Source organism: Miniopterus schreibersii (genome assembly GCF_964146895.1).
Source record: "Miniopterus schreibersii genome assembly, chromosome: 6".
In the NCBI taxonomy this organism is placed as follows: domain Eukaryota; kingdom Metazoa; phylum Chordata; class Mammalia; order Chiroptera; family Miniopteridae; genus Miniopterus; species Miniopterus schreibersii.
In genome coordinates this window covers 90,185,979-90,197,978 of record NC_138107.1, presented here as the reverse complement: position 1 = coordinate 90,197,978, position 12,000 = coordinate 90,185,979, and the positions used below count along the sequence as shown (strand labels likewise).

The 12,000-nt window shown below is 51.0% G+C and overlaps 1 protein-coding gene across 8 annotated transcripts in view; it reads right to left on the bottom strand.

The window, feature by feature from the left end:
* Positions 1 to 12,000, bottom strand: part of AFDN (afadin, adherens junction formation factor) — a gene marked incomplete at its 3' end in the record, with an annotated part of 113,258 nt that overhangs the window by 1,942 nt on the left and 99,316 nt on the right. For 3 of the 8 annotated variants that reach the window (XM_081140527.1, XM_081140528.1, XM_081140529.1), the window contains 3 exons: positions 7,271 to 7,405; positions 4,108 to 4,390; positions 784 to 868 (listed from right to left, as the gene is read on the bottom strand). In XM_081140527.1, coding sequence (XP_080996653.1) covers positions 784 to 868; positions 4,108 to 4,390; positions 7,271 to 7,405 — 503 coding nt within the window. Of the gene's footprint in view, positions 1 to 783; positions 869 to 3,897; positions 4,391 to 7,255; positions 7,406 to 12,000 lie in introns of those variants that run through there. The other 5 variants (XM_081140524.1, XM_081140526.1, XM_081140531.1 and 2 more) reach the window with 3 other exon arrangements.

Below are 12,000 nucleotides of genomic sequence, written 5' to 3'. Positions count from 1 at the left end.
CTCACTCTGTTAAATCCTGCCATGACCTTTCCTATAATTAAAATCACTGCATTTAAACCCATGTAGAAAAAGGGCAAAACATTCTCCTTCCTAAAAATGTTAACTTTCTCCAGTCACATCCAAGTCTCAAAATTCTTTAGCAAAATCAATTCTAGCAAGCAGGTAACTCTGAATAGTGAAGTTACGGTATTAAAACACAGCACTGTGCCCGGCCAGTGCAGCTTAATGGTTGAGTGTCGACCCATGAACCAGGAAGTCAGGGTTCGATTCCGTCAGGGCACGTGCCAGGGTTGTGGGCTTGATCCCCAGCAGGGGGCATGCAGGAGGCAGCCGATCAATGACTCTCATCACTCATGTCTCTCTCTCTCTCTCTCCCTCCCTCTCTCTGAAATCAATGAAAAAAAATTTTTTAAATAAAATAAAACATCACTGTAGTGGGTCCTCCGTGGACCCGAGAGGCACCTGCTGACGTGCTCCCTGGGTAAGAAACGGTATTAAGATACTCCAGCTTCCATGTTCTGAGAGCCGTCTGGGCAACAGCAGAGCCGACGAGCGCCTCGGTGAGGACGTCCCTGCTTCCGAGGCGGCCCTGCCTGCGCCCGGGCCCACCCGTCGCAGACAATCCCTGAGCAGCACACGGGGAGGGTCCGCCTGCTCAGGGAGCTCTGCACAACGGCCGGGGACGCAACAAAGTCACTGAAGGGGCCTTGCAGCCCCGTGCAAACGGCGCGAGGAAGGGAAAGGCGCACCCACGGAGGCGCTCGCCCAGCACAGACAAGATACCTTTTCGACAGTTTCTCTCTCGGGTCGCGATTCGCGTCACGGGAACCGGCGAGGGTCCCAGAGGATCCCATGGAAGAGTCTGGTCCTTTTCCATGAAAAAAAGAGTCAAAATTGAGCCCTGTGCTACTCCCCACTCCCCTCGTGACAGGATGCAGTGCCCACGGAACGAGACATTTCAATCACCGCGTAAGACCCCAGGCTATCCAGTCAGATAAAGCTCCAGCCATGTGGCTCCCATCCCCAGTGGCCTGAGTAATCCAGTCACCACCCTCACGACGAGCTGATTGCGGGCCTCCGGCCATTAGGGACAGAGAGGCTGGCACAGGCCTCAGGCAGCGACAGGCAGAAAGTCCCACTCGGTGAATTCACAGCTGTCATCAACTCACGAGGAAACGCAGAAGCCCTTACGTGAGGAGGCAGCAGAACTCTCCAGACACTCCTCACACTAAGACTGTTCCTGCAAGATCACCGAGTAAACATGACCCAGATTAAGTAATCACATGACTAAGTCCCCCTTTTCAGGGCAGCTACTGAATTTTTTTTCAAAATGAATGGCTATAATTAAAATAAAACTTTTTAAACAAACGAGCTACCAAAGCCCCGGGTGTGGATACTAGTGCTACAGGTACAAAATCTCCACAGCAGGAGCAGGGAGCAGCCGCCATGAGCTCTGCCTGCCCATGCCGCTGGCCAGCAACAGCCTGGCCTGGGGGCACCCCCACCTGCTGGCTACACCCAGGGCTGTTCAAGACCCAGAGATGGTGCAGACAAAAACTTTAAATGCATCCAATAAGCTCATCTTGCCCCAATGATATATTAAAATCATAACACATTAAAACCATGCTAATATATTTCTGTTAATTGTAACCCAGCAAGAAAAAAAATGCCACACCTTAAAATCTTTTGCTTGTAAATATTACAGGTGGGTGCAACACTGACAGGGTGTGGATCAGATTACACAGGCCACACAGGATTACTACACAGCATCAACCCTGGAACTGTGCTCGGGGATGTGCTGCCCCAACAAGAGCCCCGCACCTCCACCCAGGGACCCACTGTGCAGAACCCTGCCTGCTGTCCTGAGATGGTTTTGTTCCTGGGGGGCGGCTCCCCTGGGCACTGCATCCTTCCTCACTACACAGCGCAGTTTCCCACGATCACGTGCAGGAAGTCACACTCAGCAAGGACTCAAAAGATCCAACGGAAACCTCTCTAACGTAAGGGAACCCACTGCGGGCCTTTAGATAAATTATCTGCATAGAATTTTTTCAATTTTAATTCTAAATTTTTTATTCATTTTGTTTTTAAAAACATTGTATCTTTTGAGCTTTGTTTTAAGAATACTTGTTTCTTCCACTGGTAAAAATCAATTTTCAAAATTCCCAGTTGATCAGAATATCAAATACTTTCAGCCAACATATGAATTACGACTACACAAGTCAATTTTCAGGGAGCTCTAGCAGAGAATGTCTTGAGCACACTGCTTTGTTGACCTCTGACCTCCATCCCTGCCTGCACAACGTCCAGTGGAAGGAACAGGTCCAGGCTGCAGAACCAGGCCGGTCCAGAGCGCTTGCAGCAGGTCAGAGCTGGGCGCCAGGTGCAGTGGTGCAAGCGAGGAGACAGTAAGCTAAACCGTGTCCGCACCTGGCGCACCAGCTCTGTGCTGCAGGAAGGAGTAAAGTCCCCAAAGGGGCGGGTGCCGATGTGACTGCTCCCGCACGAACCAGCTGGGAGGTGAGATGAGGGTGAGGGGTGTACAGCGATGCTCAGCTACAATCTCACCAGACCTCCCATGTACCTGGGTCACAACATTTACAAAGTATCTAATGTTCAGCTTGTGATTTGTCTCGAGGAGGCTGATGGCACCTCACTTCAAAAATTAATGTTCTTCCTGCCCGGCTGGGTGGTTACGTGGTCGGGGTTCATCCCGTGCACCAAAAGGTTGTGGGTTCAATTTCCGGTCAGGGGGTGTGTAGGAGGCAGCCGATCGATGTGTCTCTCTCTCTCCCCCCCCCCCACTTCCTTTCTCTAAAAACATATCCTCAGGTGACAATTTTTTAAAAAATTAATATTATCTCTTAAAAGCCTTAAAGGATACCACATTCTAGATATTTATATATCTAGAAACTTGATTAAATTTTGGCTTCTGAGTGACTCAACTTAAATATTCTTCACTGAACCTTCCAATGGCTCCAAGCTCTGACTCAGGTGGAGACAGATCCTGGCAAGAGCCACGTGTGATACGAGTCACACACATGCGGGTTTTGATTGTCCCACTTCCTATGGAACTGTTCTGAGTCCCAAGTGCTGCATCGTGGGGATTCAGAGACTCTCCTCATTAAAGGCAACGCTATAAACCTAAGACTGTACGGCAGGCGCTCCAATTTTGTGGAAGCACTGAGATTAGTCTGCAATCTGAATTCTTATGACTTACAGTATATTTTAAATTTAACTCAGTGCTGTCTCAGAAATGATCACTGAAAGTGCGCCTGCAGTGGCCTCTGGTCCTGGCACAGGCAGAAACCCCGCCAAGACAAGCGTGTGCCTGCCGAGGTCTAGCTGCTGGCACTGGGGTGCTCGAAGGGAAGGCAATGGTAGGAAGGAACGTGGCCAGGGTGGCCTGGCTTAGCAATTGTGGCCACTGCTCAGGTCCCTGCTGCACCACCACCACACGTGGCATGTGGTCCAGAAAAGTCCTACTTACATCGAACAACGGAAACCTAACGTGTACTAGGACACTGTCAGTAAGCAGAGACTTCTCTTTAGACACCAAAGTGTGGGGAAGGGTACGTGTTCCACCAAGCCCCGGAACTACTTGATGAGGCAGGCCTGAGGGCCGAGACCAACAGCACTCCGCAGCTGAGAAGCAGGGAGGACTGACTGCTGCCAGGTGGGAGAGGGCATCAGAGTGTAAATCACTGGGAGAGATCAGCAGAGACACTGCAATCGAGGTAGAGGGAGATCACCATGCGGAGCCCAGTGATCAAACTCGATTCAGACTCCCAAGCGAGTGTGGCCGAGACGGACCCCACTTCCAGTGGGAAGTGTGCAGACAGATGCCAAGATCCAATCAGGAAGACAGGAGGGTTGATTGGCAGCTCTACTTTTTACCTCTACCTCTGAAGTGGCTGAGATGGTAGAAGCCTGCTGGTTTTGGAGGGGGTGGGGGCTGGCCTGCTTTGTGGGCAGTACTGTTGGCACTGGCCGAGGGTGGCTGGAATGATTTGGAGAGAAAGATGCCATCGGAGGCCGGGCGCGGCCTAAGGGCGGTGGGAGGAAGGCGCCCAGGAGACGTCCTCACGCGGGAGCACTCATCCTGACCTGCGGGGCTGCAGTCCTCCTCCTCCTCGGTGTAGGCAACGAGCTTGGCGGTGTACAGGGAGTCGGGGGAGAGGACCTGCGCCTGCAGGTAGGAGGCAGTGCGCTGAGGCGGGGGGGGAGGGGCGCCAGCCGCAGTGGGCAGGGTGGGGGGCTCATAGCCCCGTGGAAGCGGAGGTCTGCTCAGCCCCGGCTCCTCGGGCTCCAGCAGCCTGCGCTCGGCCTCCTCGTGCAGTCTGCGCCGCTCGGCCTCCAGGCGGCTGTAGTACCCTTCTTCCTGTCTCCTCTGCGGGCGGGAAGAGACGAAAGTGCAAAGTCAGACGAGGTCAGGAGGGGCCACAGCCAACCCCTGGGCCTTGCCGGGCAGAAGGGCCAGACGGGCCCTCAGCCCCCATCACCACACCGATGATGAACACGGAGCGTGAACACGGCTGCAGTAATGACTATGACAGACACGGGCAGGTAGGCCTGGAAACAGGCTTCTCCCAAGACTCACGAACATGAGCATTCTGTTCTGGAATCGTCTGACGTCAGACTGCTCGGCAGCACAGAATGAACAGACACTCAGTGCTCCCAGGCCCCGCCCCTCCTGCCACTGCCTCCCCGTCCCCAGCCCACGATCCCACCAGGCTCTCCCTCTCCCTGACTTCTCTCTGGGTCTCTGTCTCTCCCCCTCCACTTCTGTTAGGATATTAACTTACCTGTTACTGCTGAGTTTAAAGACAAAGCCCAAAGCAGGCTCTACCTGGCTTCCTACTGCTGGCAGCCCAGAGTGCACCCCTGAATGATTCCTCACTGCACCTGGGACTTCAGAAGTCCTTCCTCGACAAGAAGGACGTGACTGAGTCTCCTCGCTTATTTCCATTATCCAGAGGGAAATTAACAGGAAGGACACCACCAACCGTGAAAAACATGCCTCATTTCCCCAAAGCAACACTAACAAATGTGTTCTCCAAGTTCTTAGCGTACTGTTCAGATCTCCCTGACAGACAGAAAATTAGAGCAACAGCAACAAGATATTCAAATATATTTTGACACATACTATACATTTTTCTGACGTGTACATCTGCAAAAAAACTCCAGTTGACAGTGTTAAAATTACTTTGACATTAAGAAAGGTAACAGCACAATTTTGTTAAAGATTGACAGAGGTTTTAGAACACAAGAAAAAAGTAAAGGAGAAAGGCAATGAGAGATCAAACAGAATAACCGGCCATAAGGAGAACAATGGTGAGCCCTGCAGGACGAATACAATGCATTTTAAATTCACTCAACCGAAGAATGAATCTTAGGGACCCTGCTGGCGTCAAGATTATAGTTCTTAGTCCCCATTTCAAATTACACACCTGTTTTCTCCCTACTGCCTCTAAACAGACAGACAGACACGCACACACAGCGAGTGAACGCACATGGTCAGTGCTTCGCCTTCTGAGGGAGAAACTAAGAGCAGATGCCAGCCCCAATCATGGCCTGGACCCAATATCTCACTGTATCTTCTTTATGTTGAGACATCCTGAAGGAAAAACTTTTTTTTTTTCTTGTTTTCTACACAAAATAGGTGTCCTCTTGGGGTGTGGAATCAAATCCAGGGTGAGCTCTGCAGCTCCCTGGCCTCTGCTGAGACGAGTCTTGGGGAGAACGTGGTGGGTGCTGTGCTGGGGCACCAGGCACCAGACACCCTCCTATACTAAGAGCAGGTCTGATTACAGGGCCCGAGAAGCCTCAGTTCTACCCAACATTTTTCTGTAACAAAGCAAACCCATCAATTTTGGACATTCTGTATAAAAAAGCAAGTTATTCAGCTTCTATTTACACTGACCAACTACAGAAACAGTTACTGGAAAAAGTGTCTCTGGCACAATCGGGAGCGGTGAGAGCTCGTTGGCACAGGCCTGCCCGCCACACTCGTGCACTGGCCCCAGGGGTGCTGCCCTGGCTCCGGCTCCATGGGCACTGGGGTGCATGGCCCATGGGCGGGGGTGCGGCTCGTGCTCAGGCAGCTGGGGGGCAGGGAGCACACGCCCCACAGCCAGGGACAGAAGAACATCACACACAGAAATAAGATGCCAGGGGCTTGAACGCTGGAACTGACTTCCTTAGGAAGACCAACTGGGATGTCATCACACCCGTGAAGATGCCAGGGGGGCCTGACCCTGAGGCCCAGACCCTTGGAGAAGACTCCCAAAGCTGTGCAGGTGCCGCAGGCAACAGGTGGCAGGCTCAAGGGAAGGAAAGGTCTGCAAACTAGGAATCTAACTTCAGTGCAGGTCCATGGCCCCCTTTATTCTACGTCTCACCATTGCTGTCACTCCAACTCAATTGTTATGGACCCTAACAGATCCTCCCACTACAAAAAGCCTCCCGGAAGTCCTTTCTCTGGGGCGGTGGGGGAGGGTGCTCTATTGGCATAGTTCACTGGACTATCAAAGAAGGAATTTTTCATAAAAACTAGATTTTCCCCATCAGAAGTTGTGGCACTTGAGCTTCCGCCTTCACAGAAGGGAAGTGACGGAGAAGGACGGCCTGCCCCACAGCAAGCGGGTGACCGCGCCTCCACTGAGCAGGGACAGGGAGGGACCAGGAGAGATGGTGAGGGACCGGGAGGGACACAGTTCTATTCCCAGAACAGGCCAATCAGTGTCACTTTAAAATTCAGCTGAAAGGATTGCTGAATTAAAACAACCCACGTATGGGAACAAATAATAAATCAGAACATCTACCAGGTTACACACTGAGTTACATTTTCCTTGTTTCATGTTTTTTACAAGCCATATGCTCTCTTTACCAACCAGAATGGAGTAATTTCAGAAATAATCTATTCGAGATACTCGGTGTGAAAAACTGTCTCACTATGTCCCTGCTGCTTCCCACAGCTGAGCACTGAGCGATCATCACCCAGGCAGCAACCGCAGGGCCACGTCCAGTACGGCCAGAGGCGGGTCAGTGAACCCGAAGCAGAGGCTCAGGGCCGCACAGGCCTCAGAGTTCAGAAGTCAGAGAGACACACGCAGAGAACAGGGAGTCTGCAGACAGCCAGAAGAGAGGTAGGTGGGCCAGACCGGGCTCGTGTCGGCGCAGTGACAGTAGCTGGGTGCAGGCCCCGTCCTGTCCCGCACACCTTGGGAACACGCCAGCTTAGCCCCCGTCGCCCCTAGAGGACCATAACCTTTTCTTCAGCGTCCCGCTTGCCCCGCTCCTCCTCCTGCCGCAGCCGCTGGTCCTCCTGCCGGGCGCGCTCCTCCGCCTCCCGTTGCCGCATCTCCTCCAGCTGCTGCTGCCGCCGGCGTTCCTCGTCCTGCAACTAACAGCACATGAACCTTCACTTCCACCCCGCAGACCCTCCCAGCACGACACACACTGAGACAGGCAGACGCACGCACGCACACAGAGCTCAACACAGAATACCAGCTCAAAGCACGGCCAAGAGACGACACAGCTCACACACTTAGAGCTACAGCTGCAAAGCAAGTCACCTAAAATGCTGTCCCCGCAGTCCCAGAGCTATTCTTCCATTAATCGTGGGCCAAAGAATAATGGGTTTCGCTCACACATTCATGCATCAAACAAGCATGATTCCTTTACGAGAATAAATTTAAGTGAACCAGCTCATGTAAATTAACAGACACGAACAACAGACAGCCCACATCATGGAACCAGAGTCCACCCTCCACCGGCCTCCTCCGGTGCTCATTAGTTTCCACCTGAGGGAAGAAGGAAGCTTGCTCGCCTGTGGGAGGTGGTAGATAAACACCAGCCTTGGGTGGGGCAGCACAGGACTCCATGAGCAGGGACCCAGTTTCTAGCATCCTCCCACCCTGGCCCTTGGCCACCAGTTCCCTCTGGACCTGTTGTAGACCCCAAGAATTCCTTTCCCACTCAGGGACACTCCCAAACCCCAAGTCACAGAATCAGACAGGAACGTGGAAGAACCTCCTTCGAACTCTTCTGCCTGCCAGCTAAATGCTGCCCGGACAGGTCCATGAGGAACGACCTACCCCTGCCCCCCAGACAGTGCATCCCCTTTTCAGGTAACTCCTCGCCACAAGTTCTGTCGTCTTCCCTTTACACCCTTCAAGTCACTCAAACACCTAAGGATATCTTGAAAAATCTGGGACGAGTCTTCTATTGGGGTTTCAGCTCCTTTACCCTCTCCCAGTCACATTTCTCTAAGCACCCAAAGGAGCCCTGAATTAAAAGCACACTTGGCCAGAAGAAAACAGAGCAAAGTTCTCTTTTCTCACTTTGATGTAATGCAGCTACTCTTGCTGTGGGAGCAACTCTGAACTTGGCCTATTTACTCTCCTCCGTTGGAGACCTGGCTGGAGCAGCACCCACGGCCCTGCCTTCTCCACATCAATGCTGGCTCAAAGGCTTAACACTGACGTGGAAGCTGAGGCCACCTAGCTTAGTCTCTACCCACTCCAGGGACCTTACATAGGTACCTTGGACTGCGGCTCATATCTACAAAATTACCAGTTGATCTTAGTAACTGTTCGCTTCAACTGTGTGTGCACTGAATTGTGTGTAGTTGATTCTGTGGGACAAACACTGTTCTGGTGGGAAAGTGACCCAGGCACTCGGGTCGCCAGCTTCTTCCCGTCGGCACACAACAATAAACCATCTTAGAAAGAGATTAAGGCTCCCCTCTCAAGACAAAGCACTGCACTTCCTCTTCAGTGCAGTCAAGGTGCAAGCCCAGGGGGGGTGTCAGGGTGAGTGGCTTTCAGGGAGTTCTGAAGCAGGAGGAGAAGCTACAGATGAAGAACTAAAGGGGCCAAGAGGAAGAAGAGGCTGGGTGCCCCCTCCAGGGGGACACAGGGCTCCGACATCACCCACAAGCTCCCTGCAGGAGGGACGCACAGCCCAACAGAGGACTCGAGTTGTCAACTCAAACGATGGGAAACAGCACCCAGACCACAGAGAGCAGAGCAAGACTGCAACTGACATTAAATATCCCACAGAAAAGTCATCTATGGAAGAACGTAAAAGTGCACTAATGCAATAGAGGCACTTCTGTTAAAGCACAAACTAATTTCACGTTACGCTTCCTAGAGCTCATTAAAAACAAATTCTGAGCAAGAAGAAGAGTCTACACTGACCGGGCAACTAGCTCTTTTCAACAGGAGCATGTCATCAAGAAATCAGAGCTGTTACAACTCTCGTAGCAACAGCACAGAGTGCCGTCCTATGAATCTAAACTGGCCCTTTCTCCTAAAACCTTCTTTCTCCTCAGTCTGGATGAGGGAAGGAGCCGCCCCCATGTACGGTTCACTGGTGACTATTTTAAAGTCAGGCAATGACGTCACCATTGCAACAAGGGCCATTTCTCCCCAGTCTGGCAGAATGTTTTATAGTCTTTTTGTTTTCAAAACCCAGACTGCTTTTCCCTCAAAGATATGCTGCTTTACAACTCCCCCAGTCAAAAAAACAAAACCCACTAATGACAGAAAAAACATCTCATTTCTTAATTTAACTAACAGCTCAAGAATGAAAAGTTCGACGTGATCAAAGCAGTCTTACAGGAAGTTCTATCTGGGGAACAGATCTCAATAGATATGACCGACCAGCCAACGTGACTCTGGCTGAGCATCAACCTATGAACCAGGAGGTCACGGTTTGATTCCCAGTCAGGGCACCTGCCGGGTTGTGGGCTCCATCCCCAGGAGGGGTGTGCAGGGGACAGCCAGCCGATCAATGACTCTTTCATCATTGATGTTTCTACCTCTCTCTCCCTCTCCCTTCCTCTCTCTGATATCAATAAAAACATTAAAATAAGTAGATATGGTAATAATTCTTATGGAATGAATCAAGACAGCCCAGACTCAAATTATCCTAAACCAAGAACTATGTTGGGATGTCAAAGCCAGTTAGTTAGTTGCAGCCTGAGCCACGGCTCCACACTTCTAGCAGAGGCATTTTCAGGTGAAAGAAAAAGTATGTTGAGAGTTGAGATCTGTTGTTTATAATTTTGTACCACAAAAATATATTAACTTGTATCTTTAATTTTATACTTTACTTTCTGACACTTTCACTAAAAAGACAACCAAGTCTGTCAATAAAGCTCGTTATCCTGAAGAAACCTCCCTCTGTAGCCTCTTCTGCTATGCATCACCCACTAAAAGCAGGCACCCTAAAAAAACGTTAAGGTTCCCAAATGAAGAACCCCTAAGGAAGGCCCTCAAATGAAGAACCCCTAAGAACCAGAGGTTACACCAGCCTCTGGTACCTACCTGAGCGCTGGGTGCAGAGCCCAGCCCTGCAGCTTACTAGCTGTGCATGTCAGAGGACGGATCTCCTCATCAGGAAAACAGGGCCCGCGCTCACAAGCAGTGTGCGCACGAGGCAGAACCTTCCACACAGGATGGCTCAGTGAGGGCTCCCTTCCCTGGGCAAAGCCCATACTGCTTTGTTTAAAATGTAAGAAAATGAGTATTTTCATCAGGAGCTGTATGACCTGTAGCTCAGCTGCTGAAATACTCCAGTGGCAGAGACCAATCAGAGGAACCCCAAGCAGGGTGAACGGCTAAAGGGCCCACCACATACCTTCCAAGTTCTTTTAGGGCGACTGTTTTATGTTCCATGATAATATTAATTTTGTGTTCTAACTCCAAAATATGTACACGATGGGCTCAATGTGAACATGTATCTCCTAATTCCTTGGAGGAGGAGCATGTCTACCATTTGGCTCCGATGCTCTGGGCAGGGCCAAATCCCATTTCCAAGGTCCTTCAACTTCAACAGGCAACAGTCAGCCCACTACTTCCACGCTGAAGGTGCAACTCTCAAGGAGGCTCCCTGCCGGTTCTTGCTTGAAGCTTTTGTAAATTTAATTCCACACCTCCTGTGCCCTGACACTAAGGCGGGGTGTGCACGGAAAGGTCCCCGGTTTGATTCCCAGTCTGGGCAGTGACTGGGTTGAGGGCTTGATTCCCAGCGGGGGGAATGCAGGAGGCAGTCAATCCATGTTTCTCTCTCACATTGATTCTCTCTCTCCCCCCTTCCTCTTTCTCTAAAAAATAAACTATTTTAATAAAAAAGAATCTTGACTCTATTGGGTGAAGCTCTGAAACACTGGGCCTGACCCTCTGTTCCACCCAAATCATGGGGTTGTTATGAAGAAAAGAGAGTGATCTGTGTAATTCTTTGATGACCTAGAGCCACACACACTGTCATGAGAGAGAAGGGCTGGCTGCCCTTTAGACTTGAGCCAGGTACAGGTACGGTGACAATTGCCTTCCACTCAAGAGGGGCTACAGGAGGAAACGGGGCCTGGGACTGGGGGGCGTGGACAAAACACAGCACCCTGGAGGCTGTGGGAAGACTTGGAATGTCTCTCAAGTGACAAGGATGTCACCACGGGGCTCTGAGGATTTTGAGATGTGATGTGTGTTCAGAGTCTCACTGTGGCTGCCACATTGAGAAGAGCCTGTGAAGGGAACAGAGGTCAAAACAAGGGGTTCAGGAAGTAGTCAGCAACCAATCAACATGTCTCTCTTACAGTGATGTTTCTCTTTCTCCGTCTCTCTCTCTCTGTCTCCTTCCGTCCCTCTCTTCCACTATCTAAGAAATATCAATGGAAAAAAAATACACTCAGGTAAGTATTAACAACAAAAAAAGGGCAAGCTGTTACTTGGTGCAAAGGCCATTTCAGTCATATTAAATCAGAGCTGATGTAACTGCCTGGCAGACGGCTCAGACGGGCAGCTGCCCATGACAGGCACTGAGTGACCAGTGCCAGCACCACACACACTGAGCTCACACGGAATGTGACCTTCGATGGCCGCACTGGCACCCAGGGGACAGTCTGGGAAACAGAGTGCATGCTCACTGAAAATCTCTCCCTCCCCGAACTGAGAGTTACATCCTAGACAGCAGCCTCTTAACTGGCAAACAATG